Source organism: Dipodomys merriami, unplaced genomic scaffold (assembly GCF_024711535.1).
Source record: "Dipodomys merriami isolate MVZ:Mamm:240054 unplaced genomic scaffold, mDipMer1.0.p SCAF_59, whole genome shotgun sequence".
NCBI lineage: Eukaryota > Metazoa > Chordata > Mammalia > Rodentia > Heteromyidae > Dipodomys > Dipodomys merriami.
Window position 1 is genome coordinate 3,743,590 of NW_027206168.1, and position 16,614 is coordinate 3,760,203.

Here is a 16,614-nt window from a genome sequence, read left to right on the forward strand (position 1 = left end):
AGTTGGGGGCCTGAACTCTGGGCTTGGGTGCTGTCCCTCAGCTCTATAGCTCAAGGCTAGTGCTCTATCTCTTGAGCCACAGTGTCATTTCCATCATCTCTGTTTCTTTTTTGGGGGGGGGGGGGATCCGGTTGTGGAGCCTGAACTCTGGGCCTGGGCACTGTCCCTCAGCTCTTCAGCTCAAGGCTAGTGCGCTACCACTTGAGCCACTGCGCCACTTCCGGATTTTTTCTTTTTGCTTGTGTGGTGCTGAGGAATCGAACCCAGGGCCTCATGCATGCAAGGCAAGCGCTTTACCAGAGTCACCTTCCCAGCCCCCTCATCTCTGTTTCTTGACAGGAAAATCTGAAGGTATATTAACATCTGGGAAAGGCTGAGTACTGGTGGCTCACACCTATAATCTTAGCTTTTCATGAGCCTGAGATCTGAGGATCTCAGTTTGGAGCCAAACCCAGGAAGACAAATCTGAGTGACTCTTATCTCTAATGAGCCAGCAAAAATCTGGAAGTGAAGGTATGGCTCAAGCGATATAGTACCAGCCTTGGGTAAAAATGCCAAACAAGAGTATAAGGCCCTGAGTTCAAGCCCCAAAACTGACACAATGACCAAAAACACCCCAACAAGGGCCATTGTAATGTGCTTGCTGTGAACAGCACCTCTACCACCTCCAACTATGAGCCAGGGTCTTGGGCTCTTGCTTAGCTTTTTTATTTAAGACCCACATCTACCATATGAGGCACACTTACGCTTAGGTGGTTTTTTTGCTAGTTATTTGGAGATAAGAATCTCTTGTATTTTTCTGCCAGGGCTTGGAACAGGGATCCTTAGATCTCAGGCTTCAGAGTAACTAGGATGACAGGTGTGAGATATTGGAGCCAAGCCCAGCCTCTGACCTTCAATTCTTTCCTTTGTTCTAGAGAATCAGGAAAGGAAGACAAGAAAGGGGAACTGAACTATTTGAGAGGAGGATCCATGGTGAAAGTAATTCATTAGAAGTCATTCTGGGGAAGATAACGAGTAGAGGAACAAGGAAGCGGGATAAGGAAGAGGAGAGGTCAATGAAGCTGACTGTGAGAGGATTTTTTTGTGAAAGTGATGCATAGGTTCACAGAAGTCATTGCAGGCAATTACAAATGAAGTCTCATGGTGGTGGCTTTATCTGAATTTAGCTTAAAATCCCACAGAGGAAGCGTAAGTCATGTCAGAGTTGTCCATTAGGAAGAAGGAAGTTGTAGTATTTATATCTTGACACCCATCAGTGTTTGGCTAATACTCTCTGTACTTGGCAACAATGTACTTCCAAGGTATGTCCTATGTGGCCATGTGACTTGTAGGAAGGCAGTTCTCTGACAAAGAGGTACTGATGTCAGATGTGGCTGCTCATGTCCATAATTCCGATTACTTGAGAGGTACCAGCCTTTGTGAGTACAAGCTTACCAAGCAAAATTTACAGCAGGCATTCCCAGAGAAATTCTGCAAGGTTGTCAGTGTTAACACATATAGACAAGGATCCTCTTGATGGCAAAACTCAGCACTTTTTTTTCCTAACACATGATTTTCATATTCACAAAAAATCATGGCACGTCCTTAACATCAGCATTAGAGAAGTCTCAGAGAAAGTTGTTTTTCTCAGAGAGTCAGCGATTTATAGGAAATGCTCAAAGTTTAATTTATTTTGGGGACTAGAAAGAGAACAATTGTTCTTTTTTTTTTAATGACCATGCAATTTATTTTATTTTAATGAATTCTGTGTGTGTGTGTGTGTGTGTGTGTGTGTTTGCGTGTGTGTTTGCGTGTCTGTGTGCTGGTCCTAGGGCTTGAACTCAGGCTAGGGTACCTGTCTCTGAGCTTTTGTGCTCAAGGCTAGAACTCTACCACTTGAGCTTAAGCTCCATGTAAGGTATATTAACTAGGTAGGTTTCATTAGGTAGCCGATGAAGAGAATACCACGCGCTATTCAGCAGGAAAAGAAGTTTACTTACCAAACTGCTGTCCCCACTGTGCATGGTGGAGAAGCATGGCTGAAAAAAGGGGCGACCCACACCTGGGCCAGGACTTATCTAGGCCAAGTACAGGAAGAGGTGTGGCCAGGTGGGAGAAAGTTGTGGCCACACTGGATCCAGATGTGACCTCAGGGTGTGGGACCCTCCTAACGGTGGGAGGCATGTGACTAGAGGTGGCCCAGGATGTGACCTAGCTTCCAGGTGTGCCAGTTACCTAGGTAACAGATACTGGGTAGAAACTTAGCCAAGAGGGCCTGCATGGCCGGGGTAGACCTTACATTCCATTTCTGGCTTTTTTGGTAGTTAATTGGAGATAAGGGTCTCACGAACTTCCTGCCTAGGGTTGGCTTTGAGCCATGATCCTCAGATCTCAGCCTCCTGTGTAGCTAGGATTACATGTGTAAGCCACTACTGCCGGGCTGATACTCTATTTTTGTCACCATAAAAATGCTTTATGTCACCATCTCCTCCAAGGTTCTGTCACCATGTGACATTAGGCTGTATATATGTATATATATATATATTTTTTTTTCTAATTCCTTTGTTTATCTGTCAGCTGCTGGAAGGTGATCTCAGTTGACACTGGGCCTTTGTCTGGTAGACCCTTTCACAAGTAGCTTGTCTGGCTGCAGACCCTCTATGTTGAGTGGATGAATAAATGCGCTGCGCTGCAACTAGAGGAACACTGGCATGTTCTCTGAAGGGAACAACACTGCAAAAAGCTGATTATCCCAATTCCTATATGAACTCAACACAATACTACACTAGCCACAGATGAATTGCCCAATCCCTCTTCTAGGAAACATTTGGTGGCCACTGAAGGGAAGGAGTGTGATCTGCTGACAGCCATTTCTGCTGAAGGCATGTGCAGCCAGTGACCAGAAGGCTAGGGCTATATGGAGCCCTGTTCTATGCTCATGCCTGGATGCTGATCTACTACCATGGCAACATGGTTCTAGTTATCAGAAGTCCCTTCAGGACTGGCTGATGCCAAGATGTACCTCCCTCAATTCATCATTACTTCTTCCTTTCCCAGGAGCTGAACTCCTAATAAGTAGCTCATACCTCAAATTCACCCTCAGCATTTGCTTTTCCAAAGAAAACTGTGTTAGCCTGCTTTCTATCCAAATGCCTAAAGCCAGGTGCCAGTGGCTTACATCTGTAATCCCAACTACTTAGAAGGCTGAGGCCTAAGGATCACAATTCAGAGTCAGCTTGGGGAGAAAAGTCTGTGATACTCCATCTCCAAAAAAAATCCAGCAAAATGCTGGGCTGGAGGCATGGTTCAAGTGGCAGAGTACCAGCCATAAGCAAGAAAGCTGAATGAGAGTGGAAGGGCCTGAGTTCAAGTCCTGGTACCAGCACACAAATCAACCAAAAACTAGTTTAGCATAATCAACCTATAAAGAGATAAAAGTTTATTTTGGCTTACATTTTTAGTGGTTTTACTGTACAATCGGTTTGCCCTTGTTGCTTTAGGCTTGTGGCAAGGAGCACACCGTGGCAGGAGTATGTATTAGAGCAAAACTACTCACCTTAAGGGCAGGAGACAAAAGAGAAAAAGGAAGGCGCGAGGCTCCTACAATACCTTTCAGAGACACATGGTCAATGAAGAGAAGACCTCCCACTAGGTTGGTAAAATCCTGGGTCCTGCAAATACATCCACTGACTCAAAAACGCAGAGCAGGGAGTCTTTATTAGCTGTGCAGTGACTACACCCCACTCACTGGGTAATGGAGTGTAGCAGCCAAGCTCTCTCAGGGCATGGCTGATAAAGGAAAAGAGCCACACGCAGGTGGTGGTGTGCATGACAGAAGCAGAATCAGCAGTCAATAATCAAAAATAGCAATTTCCAATGAACAAAACACTAAGTCAGAAGCAAAGAGCAATCCGATTTTCCCTTTGTTAGGAGTTTAACTGATGTTTACCAAAACTTGTTCCAAGCTTCCTATTTACAAAAACACCTCCTAAGCTTCCTATTTAGCAAGTCTAAGGCCAAATGGCCTTCCAGGTTCCCAGGCTTTCCTGAATTCTGCTGCTATTTACCACATTTCAGAAACCTGATGTTTAACTTGTTTATGATTTCACTCCCTAATTCACTTTGGGTCTTTACCTCTAGAATTTCTCTTTAATAATTAACCTGTAGTTTCTCTCTACAAAGAGGTTCTTGCCTTAAATGCTTTGCCCTATTTTTAATAATCAATAATTTTGCTCTGTCTCTGATTTCCCATTTTACAATATTCCACCATTGAGATACCTCCCAACTGTGCCATGCTGGCAACATTGCCTCCAGCACATAGGCCTTTTAAAGATCTTCCAGGTCCAAACTGAAGCACCATCCTGCACCACAAAATAAGCAAAACATCAAATAACAATCAGAAGTAAAATCAGGAAGCAAAGCCAAAGTAGGAAATACCCTATGTTTAAAAATAGGGAGATATAGCAGGGTGGCATATACCTGTAAATCTCAGCACTAGGGAGACTGAAGTAAGGGGATTGTGAGTTTGAGGCCAACCTCAGCTATATAGATACTTGAACTCTAGGCCTGGGTACGGCTCTGAGCTTTGTTTGTCTAGTGTTTTTGGTCATAGGGCTTGAACTCAGGGCCTGGGTGCTATCCCTGAGCCTCTTTGTGCTCAAAGCTAGCACTCTACCACTTTGAGCCACAGCTCCACTTCTGGTATTTGAGAGGTTAATTGGAGATAAGAGTTTCACAGGGACTTTTCTGCCAGGACTGGCTTTGAACTGTGATCATCAGATCTCAGTCTCCTGAGTAGCTAGGATTACAGGACAGACACTGGGCTGTCTTGAGCTTTTATGCTCAATGCTAGTGCTCTGCCACAGCTTGAGCCACAGCTCCACTTCTGGCTTTTTGTGGAGATAAGAGTCTCATAGACTTTCTGGATAAAGCTGGCTGAGATCCTTAGATCTCAGCCTCTTTGAACATATGTTTACTGCAGCACTATTTGCAAGAGCCACATAATGAAATCAGACTAGATGTTCATCAACCTGAATGGATAAAGAAAATGTAATATACATATAAAATGGAGTATTATGCAGCCATAAAGGAGACTAGCCCATTTGCAGGAAAATGGATAGAACTGAAGAGCATGCCAGGGAAATAAACTAGATTCAGAAAGATAAATCAAGTTTCCTCTCATATTCAGAATTTAGGCACAAAAAATATACATATCATGAACATAGAAGAGAGATTGTTTGGAGGACAACCAGGAGAGGAAGAAAGAAGAAGGTGGTTAAAGGGGCAATATAATTAAATATATATATATATATGTGCGTGTGTATAATATATATGCATATCTAATCTAATATACATATAATTATGTATGTGAACCCCAGTACTGGGGCTTGAACTCAGGGCCTTGAGCTCTTACTTGGCTTTTCCAGCCATGGCTGGCATTCTACTCCATTTCTGGATCTCCATCTCAGATTTTCTGCCAGGGCTGGTTTTGAATTCTGGATCTCAGCCTGCTAAGGTAGCTTGGATTATAGGTGTACTTGTAGTGGCTATTTATGTATGAAAATGGTATGAATTATCTTTTTTAAAAAGGAAAGGAAATGCCAGAACATAGGATAATAAAATGAGTTACCGATGTGTAGAAATGTTTCTGATACACTGTCAATTCAGTTAAAAATCAAAAGCAAAACAAATAGAAGAACACAAGGCAATTTATTTATTTATCTTATTTATTTATTCTTGTCAGTCATGGGGCTTGAACTCAGGGCCTGGATGCTTCCCCTGAGTTCCTCAGCTCAAGGCAAGTGCTCTTGAGCCACAGTACAACTTCTGATTTTCTGGTGGTTAATTGGAGGTACCAGTCTCATAGACGTTCTTGCCTGGGCTGGCTTCAAACCTCGATCCTCAGATCTCAGCCTCACAATGCAATTTAAATAGAAGATTAACTACACGCTATTTGCTTTGCTTGTCCCTTTCTTGTTAAAAGGGTTGTGTTCAGTGGCTCAAAGCAGTCTACCCAGGAGTACTGGCCGGGCTCCTGGCATGAAATGGAAGCGAGTTGTGAAGTCAATGAGGGTGCAGAGTCAGGCCAAGGATGCTTAGATGCCAGAGAAGTCAGCCTAAGGTTTGAAGAAGAGCAGAGAATAAGCACGGCTAAGATGAAGGCTCAATAATGGACACATGGACTATTCTGACAAATGTATAAGCAGGAAGTGAATACACACATAAGAACAAGGAGGAAAATTAATACTGTTCTTTCTGGTCCAACTCTACATCCCACATGATAAAAATGAGGAAGTCAAGGAGGCTCTAAAAAAGAGGAAAAGGAGAAGACACACCCAGTGGGAAGAGCCCAAAATGGGCTCCGCATCCCCCCTCCCCACATCTGCCTGGGTTCCAATTATAATTTATTCTCAGTGTTACTTACTGTCCAAAGTTGAGAAATGGGATTACACTTAACTGGATTTTTAGGCTAAGATCAGCAAGACTCCACATAGCTCCTCCTTTGGTCCCTCCCACCCCTAGAAAGTCTAAGTGACCCCTGCCTCTCTGGAGAACAAGAAAGCCAGGATCACGGCCTCCAGACCTCCCACAGGTAACCGGGCTGGGGACGCCTGTGAGACCCAGGGACAGAGAAGATGTTAGAGGAAGAGAGAGGAGAGACTTTGGGTTTTGGTTGTAATTGGGAAGAAACAGAAGGAGCCACCATGGGATTTAATTATCAATTACTACTTGAGATTATCTTCCCTTCACTGGATTCTAGATTAGACTATGGCAGCCAGAATCCACAGTCACAAACTAAAATTCAAATTTAGCTTGATCTCTGGTCCAATTCCACCTTGATCTTCAGCCTCAATCCCAGTTCTAACCTCAGCTCTGACTTGAATCCCATCCTCAGCGTTAGCCAAGATCCAACTTGGATCTCAACTTTAAACTTGAACCTTAACTCCATTCTACTTCTAGTTCCAGGGCCAAGCTTAGGCCCAATTCCACCCATGAGCACTGATGCTACTCCTAGAATGTGACAGAATATCAAGTCCAGAATCATTTCACACCCAGTTGAAAAAAAATGAATTTAGCTCCAACTTACTTCTGAATTAATTCTAAATTCAGTTCAACTTCTGCTCACCACCTGTAACCTCAGGTGGAAACTCAGGAATGTTTCTATTTTGGTTCAGGGCTCATTCTCAAATGGAATGTTATATCTTATTATTCAATCCTGATGTACTCTACCTTGCTTCCAGCCTCTTTATTGGCCATAGCTCTGCTCCATTTGTGCCTTGGTTTCTTCATTACAGCTTGGACAGCCTCAGAGACCGTCTGGGTTCAAGCATGACAATGGCATATGAAAATTTTCAAGATGTGGGGAGCGATGAAAAAACCCAAAAGATTGACAAAGGTGAGAGGAAAAGAGAGAATGCTCTCCTGAACTGTCTTCTTAAAATGTCTAACAGTAGCCAGGTGCTGGTGGCTCACGCTACCCAGGAGGCTGAGATCTGAGGATTGTGGTTCAAAGCCAGTGCAGGCAGGAAAGTCTGTGAGACTCTTATCTCCAATTAAGCACCAAGTGGTAGAGCTCTCACCTTGAGCTGAAGAGCTGAGGGACAGTGTCTAGTAGGCCCAGAATTAATTCCCATGACCGACCAAAAAAAAAAAAAAAATCTAGAAGTGTGCTTGTAGCTCAAGCAGTAGAGTGTTCGCCTTGAGCTGAAGAGTGCAAGGACAGCACCCAAGCCCAGAGTTCAAGTCCCACAACCACCAAAAAAAAAAGTCTAACAGTGTTTCAGCTGTATGTCTGTATCTCTGAAACGTATGGTGTTGGGGGTCCATTCTAGAGAGTCAGCTCCTCAGATCTGAGGGCCCATTGTAAAGAGGATAGAAGATCCTCAGAAAGACAGGGAAGACCTCAGTGCCTTGGCTTGGCTCTGTTCTGTGGGCAGAAAATAAGAGTTATGTCTTGCTGGGTGCTGGTAGCTCATGCCTGTATTACTAGCTACTTGGGAGGCTGAGATCTGAGGATCACAGTTTGAAGCCAGCCCAGGCAGAAAAACCTGTGAGACTCTTATCTCCAAGTAACTACCAGAAAATCAGAAGTGGCACTGTGACTCAAAGTGGTAGAGTGCTAGTACTGCTGGGCCTTTCATAGATTTGCACACATTGCCCTGCTTGTTATAAAATAACTAATTTCCCCTCCAAATGAACCTGTCAGGTACAACTCTTTTTTTTTTTTCTTTTGGTCAGTTGTGGAGCTTGAACTCAGGGCCTGAGTGCTGTCCCTAGCTTTATTGCTCAAAGCCAGAGCTCCATTTCTGGTTTTTTGAGTGGTTTTTGGAGAATAAGAGTCTCATAGGGAGTTTTCTGCCAGACCTGGCTTTGAACTGTAATGCTTAGATCTCAGCGTCCTGAGTAGCTAGTATTATAGGTGTGAACCACCAGCACCTGGCTTATTTCTCTTTTATCCTACTTCTATCTCACTCTTCTCTGATGAAGAAGCCACATACATTGCCACAGTTTCTGCCTGTGTCTGCTTATATGCATGTGGTCTCCTTGGGGGTACATACATGGGCCTCCAGAACTATGAGAGGTAAATGTGAAATGGATTCCACAATTCTTCTCAGCTAAGTCTACCACACCCCCAGCAGTCCTAAGGTTCACCCTAAATCCCAAGACAGGTTCCTGGGGCCCCTCCCATCGTCCTGCCTGTCTCATATCTTGGACCTCTCTCGTAGGAACATCCTCTTTTTCAGCCCTTCCTTTTCCTTCGGCCGTGTGGAATATCTGCTCAGCATTCCGTCTTCTCCTGTTCTCCCTGGGACTCGGCCTCCTGCTGTTGGTGGTTGTCGGTATCATTGGATCTCAAAGTAGGTACCCACAGGTACCCAGGGATGAAAGTGATCATGGGGTAATCAGTGGTGGGCCATGGGGGGTGATAGTGAGAAGATAAGCAGGGATAATAATGGATACACTGGCACTGATAGGGCATTATGACAATGCCACTGCTGTGGACAGCCAAAGAGGCCCATATGAGCAGTGGCTTTCATGGGCAAGTGATGGTTCCTGTGGTGGATGCTGGGGGGAAAGCAAAGGACCTGTGATGGGATCACTGCTGGCTTTGGCCTTAGCTTTGGCTGCCTGCTGCATTCCTTCACCCCAGGCCTAGGTTTCCTCATACACAATACCAGATGACAGCACTGATGGCCCACTGGGTCAGGGTGAGACTATGGAATGAGGTTCTGCATGTCAAGTGGCCTGCTCAGGGCCAGTACAGATGGACACTCATCAGTCTTAGTCCTGACCGTATTCCTTCCACTCATCAGATTCCCAGGCACAGAAAGACCTGCTCATGCTGAGGAGGAATTTCAGTAACTTCACCTCAGACACAATGGCTAATATCCAGGAATTGACATCCCAGGGTGAGCTGGGCTTGCACAGGGTTCCAGGATGGGGTGGGAGTGGGTGGTGATTTGATTTCTTTCTTTCTTTCTTTCTTTCTTTCTTTCTTTCTTTCTTTCTTTCTTTCTTTCTTTCTTTCTTTCTTTCTTTCTTTCTTCCTTTCTTCCTTTCTTTCTTTTTGTCAGTTGTGGGGCTTGAACTCTAGGCCTGGGTACTGTCCCTCAGCTTTTCAGCTCAAGGCAAGCGCTCTACCACTTGAGCCATAGTGCCACTTCTGATTTTCTGGTGGTTTATTGGAGATAAGAATCTCACAGACTTTTCCTGCCTGGGCTGGCTTTGAACCCCAATCCTCAGATCTCAGCTAGGATTACAGGATTACAGGCAGGAGCCACCAGTGCCCAGTGTAAGTGGGTGGTGATTTGATTTCTGAGCTCAATTCCCACATTGTTTAGTCCACAGCTTGCAAGAAATGACCAAATCTCTGAAAGATGAAGTGGAGGATCACAGACAGGAATTGCAAACAGGTAAGAGGCCTTGGTTACCAAAAGTATGTAGAATGGGGGAGAGGGGAGGGAGAGGGCGGGCCTCATGGTGCTGAGCCCCAACTCCTTCAGTCCGCAGCTTTAACCAGAACATGGCTTCCCTGAAGAGCACTCTGGAGAAAAAGGAGGAGGAACTCAAAACAGGTCAGATGATTGTGCCTTAGTAGGTGAGCATGCAGGGAGGTTCCTGCCAAGTCCTGTACTGGATTCCTATCTGTGTGTCCAATGTATTCCTATCTGTGTGTCCCAGAGCAATCTGCCATGCTCCTGAAAATCCAGCAGCTGGTGAAGGATTTGAGGACCGTGAACTGTGGGCTAGCTGACCTAAGGAGAAATGGTGAGAAGCACTATGGATATCATTGGCCCCAGTTTCTTTCTAATGGTGCACTGGGCAGTGCTTCAACCTCTGCACCCTGTTTGAAACCCATAGGCTCTGTAAAGACCTGTTGCCCCCTTCATTGGCTGGAGTATGACCGCAGCTGCTATTGGTTCTCCCAATCTGAGAAGTCTTGGTCAGAGGCTGACAAGGTCTGCCAGCTGGAGGATGCATACCTGGTGGTGGTGAACTCCGAGGAGGAGCAGGTAACACACACCTGGAGAGAGAGGAGGAGGCTCTTCTGGGAGACTGGCTGCTGTTAAGAGAGTTTACTACCCCATCTTGTCTCTTCAGAATTTTATCAAGAGTCACAAAAGTACTTTTAACACTTGGATGGGCCTAACTGACCAAAATGGACCTTGGAGATGGGTGGATGGGACCGACTACAAGCAAGGCTTCACGTGAGTGTACATCTGCCCAAAGTTGGTTTCCTCAAGTTGGGGCTAGCCTACCCACCCTGCCGTGGTCCCAGGCCTGGTTGATGGTGGGAGTCTGACTTCAGCATATGGCTGTCTCCTGTCTGCAGGAACTGGGCATCAGGTCAGCCAGATAACTGGTACGGGCATGGGCTGGGAGGCGGCGAGGACTGTGCCCATTTCGTCTCCGATGGTCGCTGGAATGATGACGTCTGCCAGAGGTCCTACCGCTGGGTCTGTGAGACAAAGATGGACAAGGCCAGCTAGGAACGTTCTTCCTCTAATTTATTTCTTTAATGGTTTGAGCCACTGAGGTCTAGGATTGAGAGTCTTCCTTCCTGGGGATCCCCATATTCTTCATGGTGTTCCTCTAGAAGTTTAAGGGGAAGGGAATGGATGTTGTCTAGAATGTAGGATGATGTTTGATGACACCTTATGCAGCGTGCAGCTCATTATGGGCAACCTTTTATTAAATAAAAGAGAAATATACTTAACTGTTTTATGAGTTATCTTGTCACGGATGCGAACAGGAGTGGGCTCACTGGTATTAGGAAGCCTTGGGAGGGCCAGGCCTTCATGAGCGGAATGAGCTTCGGTCCAGATGGCCTGGTTAGGATGTGGGCTCAGAGAGTCACTCTGTTCTCTGAGTCTCAGCTATAAAATCTTATTATTACTGGTAACTTCCTGCTTGTTCCAATATCCTCCAATATCATCCCTGGAGCCGAACGATTTCCTAAGTGCTTCCAAAACTTGGAATGATTGTTGGGGTCTATTACCTTTATCACAGAAAAGAAACCTGCATGCACAGAGAGGTGACAAACACCATGAGCTTACAACCCAGAGTCACCAAACACAGCACAAGCAGGACTGTGAGGAGAAGCCTTGGTTGTTGATTATTGATTTTCAATGCCCAGGAATGGCAATGAGAACTGACCAAGTAGGATTAGCAGATGCTTCTGAAATTGTTAATAAAAATGGAGTGAATGTTTGCTCTTAAATAAGACCTCAACTGATTCCAAAATAGAGCAATGCTCTGACTAGGCTGAAACAATTGGAAATTCACATGAAAGTACATTCTAGGAACCTGTATCAACATATAATTTTCTCACTGTCTAATCTGAGTTCAGGAGACAATCCAAATTGAAGGGAAGATAGGCCAAGATGATGGGCTACACCCATCTGCCATCTCTATCCTCTGAATAAGAATAATTAGTGTTAGGGGCTGGGAAGGTGGCTCAGTGGTAGAGCGCTTGCCTTGCATGCCTGAGGCCCTGGGTTCAATTCCTCAGCACCACATAAGCAAAAAGAAAAAAGCCAGAAGTGGCGCTGTGGCTCAAGTGGTAGAGCGCTAGCCTTGAGCTGAAGAGCTGAGGGACAGCACCCAGGCCCAGAGTTCAGGCCCCACGACCTGACCCCCCCCCCCAAAAAAAAAAGGAATAATCAGTGTTAGAGAAGAGACTAGAGGCTGAAGTGAGAAAGAAAGGGAACCAGAATCCACCAAAGAAATAAGAGTGGCTGATAACTGTAGAGCAACTTGCCTGGCAGAAGAAGAGCAGAGAAGGATGAAGAGTGGGCACCCTGCTCCTCTGAGTGGAGGAGGGGAGCCTTAAGACTCCAATACAAAGTAAAATCAGACAGTCCTCTCGGATGCCAACCCCAGCTGAGTGAAAAGCCGCCATTCATGGCAAGCCTTAATCCCACTGAAGGGATCTGTGAGGCAGTAGGTATCCTGGTAAGAGATTAGGATTAGGGAAGAAAGGTAGTCTGTGGCTCCTGATGTCCTGGAGAATGGCAGCATTGCCATCTTGAATGTGAGCCTGTTTTCAGAACAGAGCTCCTTTGGAGATGAAGAACAATCACAGTTTATTGACTCATAGGACCTTTTTGCTACAGAATTCAGGTATGTCAGTCATAAGAGATGGTGGAGGAGATGTTGGGGGGGAAACCTTAAATTTCAAGAAGTAACATTGTTAGTTTAGACGCCAGTATTTTGGGAAGTCTGGCTGTGTGTCTTGAGAAGCAACATTTTCAGTTTAGATGCCAGTGTTTTGCTACCTGTGCCTCAGGATATCGATTCCTCAGTACCACATAAACAGAAAAGTCTGGAAGGAGTGCTATGGCTCAAGTGGTAGAGTGCTAGCCTGGAGCAAAAGAAGCTCAGGGACAGTGCCCAGACCCTTAGTATTCAATATTTTTGGGGGGGTCCGGTTGTGGGGCCTGAACTCTGGGCCTGGGCGCTGTCCCTCAGCTCTTCAGCTCAAGGCTAGCGCTCTACCACTTGAGCCACAGCGCCACTCTGGCTTTTTTCTTTTTGCTTATGGGGTGCTGAGGAATCGAACCCAGGGCCTCAGGCATGCAAGGCAAGCGCTCTACCACTGAGCCACCTTCCCAACCCCTTAGTATTCAATTTTAAACCATAGTTTTGTACTTTTCTATAGCCCTTCCTCATTTTTTTCTGTTTCTCTGCAGATAGAACTGCTATCTTGCCCATTTTTTTTTCTGTTCCTGTTACTTATCCTTCCTAAACTCTTACCAAGGAACTAGAATTATCCAAACATCATCTGTTTTGTTTTTTATTTCTGTTTTGTGTTACATAGTTTTAGTGCTGATTTGATTAGTTGCTTTCTTTTCTTTTTTCTTTCTTTGTTGCTAGTGTGGTTAGGGGGGTCCCCAACTCGTTTTGTGTCCTGGTGGTACAACTCCCAGCTCTGTTAATGAAACCGTACATGTCACCAGCCTTCGTGTTTGTGCGCATGTCAGTAGGGGCGTGTACACCGGTTAGCAAGGGGTGTGCACACTGGAACAGATTCAGGTCTTCCGAGGAGTTTAGTCATGGACATCCCTTTCCTCACAATCTTGTAGCCATCCCTCCTCTGTCTTCATCCCTAAACAGGTCTTTTTCCTATCTATCTCATTTCCTGCCCCCGCCCCCCATCCTGATACTCTCTTCTCTTTCACAGTCTCCTCCCAGGTTGGCCCTGTGGAATCTGTGCTCTGAGACCTATTCCCTCCTGTTCTCTCTTAGCTTCAACCTCCTGCTGCTGCTGATGATTGTCTGTGTCGTCAGATACCAATGTGGGTGCCCAGGGAAGACAGCAATCATGGGATGCAGTGATGGGCCATGGTAGGGTGATATTAAGAACCTAAGCAGGGAGGGACACACAGGGGCTGATATGAGCCAACGATAGGATTGTGACAATGCCACTGCTGTGGACAGCCAGAGAGGCCCACATGGGCAGTGGCTTTCATGGGCAAGTGATGGTTCTGGTGGTGGGTGCTGGTGGGGAAAGCAAAAGACCTGTGATGGAATCACTACTGGCTTTGGCCTTAGCTTTGGCTGCCTGCTGCATTCCTTTACCCCAGGCAGGCCTAGGTTTCCTCATATACAATACTGGATGACAGCAGTGATGGCCAACTGGGTCACAGTGAGACTATGGAATGAGGTTCTGCATGTCAAGTGGCCTGCTCAGGGTCAGTACAGATGGGCCCTCATCAGTGTTAGTTCTGATCATATCCCTTCCACTCATCAGATTCCCAGGTACAGGGAGACTAGCTCACCCTGAGGAGGAATTTCAGGAACTGCACCTCAGATAAAGAGGCTCATGTCTAGGAAATGATGTCCCAGGGTGAGTTGGGCTTGGCCAGGGCTCCGGGATGGGGTGGGAGTGGATGGCCATTTGACTCTTATGCTCACTTAGTCCTCATAACCTCCATGTCCTAGTTTGCAAGAAGAGAACAAATCTCTGAATGCTAATGTAGAAGATCACAGGCAGGAACTACAAACAGATGAGAGGCCCTGAGCTCCAAGAATTTGATTTTTTTGGGGGGGGAGGGGGGGTCCGGTTGTAGGGCCTGAACTCTGGGCCTGGGCGCTGTCCCTCAGCTCTTTTAGCTCAAGGCTAGCGCTCTACCACTTGAGCCACAGCGCCACTTCCAGCTTTTTTCTTTTTGCTTATGTGGTGCTGAAGAATCGAACCCAGGGCCTCAGGCATGCAAAGCAAGCGCTCTACCACTGAGCCACCTTCCCAGCCCGAGCTCCAAGAATTTGAGAGTGAGCCAGACAGTGGCTCATACCTGTAATTCTAGCTACTCAGGAGGTTGAGATCTGAGGATCTTGGTTTGAAGCCAGTCTGGCAGAAAAGTCCCCTTGCAATTCCTCCTCCTCCTCCTCCTCCTCCTTCTTCTTCCTCTTCTTGTCAGTCGTGGGGCTTGAACTCTGGGCCTGGGTGCTGTCCCTCAACTCTTCAGCTCAAGGCTAGCGCTCTTACACTTGACCCACAGTGCCCACAGTGCCATTTCCGGCTTTTTCTGTTTATGTGGTGCTGAGGAATCGAACCCAAGATCCTATGCATGCAAGGCAAGCACTCTACCACTGAGCCACCTTGACTCTTATCTCTAATTAACAACTCAAAAACCAGAATTGGTGCTGTGGCTCAAAGTGGTAGAGTGCTAGCCTTGAGTGAAAGAGCTAAGGGACAGAGCCCTGGCCCTGAGCTCAAGCCCCACGACCAACAAAAAGAAAAAAAGAAAAGAAAAGAATTTGAGAGTGGATTCTTGGTGCTGAGCCCTCTTACCTGCAGTCCTTAGCGTGAATTTGATGGTGGCTGGCCTGGAGATCAAGCTGGAGAAATAGGGCTGGGAACTCAAAATAGGCCAAATGACTGGACCCCTGCATTTGCAAATAAGATGTGTAGGAATGCAAGGAGGTCTTAGGTTGGGCCCTATGCACGTTGAGCTCACAGAATATCATGCCCTGTGCACTTACTATTCCTGTCTATGTATCCCAGATCAATCTGCCATTTTTCTGCAAGTCTATCAGTAATCAACTCCAAGGAGCAGCAGGGAAGACCCTGGGGGTGCTTCTGAGAAACTGGCTTTGTATAAGGGAGACTCACTCTTTTCTTCCCAGAGATTTCTCAAGGATCATGTGAACCCTAAACACATTTGGACAGGCCTCACTGATCAAAGTGGGTCCTGGAGATGGGTGGATGGGACTGACTACCAGACAGGCTTCAACTAAATACGTATCTGACCACAGCTGGCCCCTTTCACCTTCTCAGAGTATGTGTGTGGGGGTGTGTTGGGGAGACCTCACTGAGAATCTGACTTCCTGAGGCACATGATCGTCTCTTTCTACATGAATCCGAGACCAGAGCAGCCAGATAACTGGCATGGGCGTGGGATGGGAGGAAGTTAGGACTGTGCTCATTTGGGCCTTAGTGGGCTTTGGAACGATGATGTCTGCAAGAAGCACTACCACTGGATCTGTGAGGCAGAGCTGAGCAAGGCCAGCTAGGAGTCTTCCTCCCTCTAACTGATTTCCTCAGCGCCTTGAGCCATTAAGGTCTGAGTTTGGGAATCCACCTCTGTGTGTGTGTGTGTGTGTGTGTGTGTGTGTGTGTGTGTGTGTGTGTGTGTGTGTGTGTGCGCGCGTTCATACTCTTGGGGAATTTTAAGGGAAGGAGAAAGAATGTGAGGAATGTGGATGATGTTTGGGGTGGGGGAAGATTAAAACCCATGAGACTTTGTAGAGTGTGTATTTATTCCTGTCAGCTTTTTCTTCAGTTAAAAGAAGAGAAATAGACTTAAACACTTAAACACTCTGAGTTGTCTGGTCATTGGGATTGAGAACCAAGGGTTGGCTCACTGGTCATTTGGACACTTTGGGACGGTCAAACCATCATGAGAACTTAGTAGGCTTTGGCCTGGTTAGGATACTGGCTTTGTTATTCATAGGATATGGGCTGGGGGAGTCATTCTGTTCTCTGAGTCTCGGCTATAAAATAGAATTGTTACTGGTGACCATCATATTGCTCCAGAATCTTCCCTGCCCCATAGCAGGGCAAGTGTTTCAAAAACTTGGAATGACACTCACTAGGGTCTGTTGCCTTCATCACAGTAAATAGAA

The 16,614-nt window shown here is 46.1% G+C and overlaps 1 protein-coding gene across 2 annotated transcripts; it reads left to right on the forward strand.

Annotated features, from left to right (window-relative positions):
* Positions 1 to 1,027: 1,027 nt before the first annotated feature.
* LOC138813270 (C-type lectin domain family 10 member A-like) lies at positions 1,028 to 11,174 on the forward strand. Of its 2 annotated transcripts, XM_070001591.1 has the most exons (11): positions 1,028 to 1,070; positions 6,505 to 6,574; positions 7,278 to 7,378; positions 8,709 to 8,840; positions 9,297 to 9,392; positions 9,825 to 9,896; positions 9,987 to 10,058; positions 10,165 to 10,251; positions 10,345 to 10,496; positions 10,585 to 10,691; positions 10,817 to 11,174. In XM_070001591.1, the coding sequence occupies exons 3-11, from the start codon at positions 7,312 to 7,314 to the stop codon at positions 10,971 to 10,973; spliced, it is 942 nt and encodes a 313-aa protein (XP_069857692.1). In that variant the 5' UTR covers positions 1,028 to 1,070; positions 6,505 to 6,574; positions 7,278 to 7,311; the 3' UTR covers positions 10,974 to 11,174. The 2 variants fall into 2 exon arrangements, with proteins under 2 accessions (XP_069857692.1, XP_069857691.1); XM_070001590.1 differs by lacking the exons at positions 1,028 to 1,070; positions 6,505 to 6,574 and adding an exon at positions 3,527 to 3,634.
* Positions 11,175 to 16,614: the final 5,440 nt, after the last annotated feature.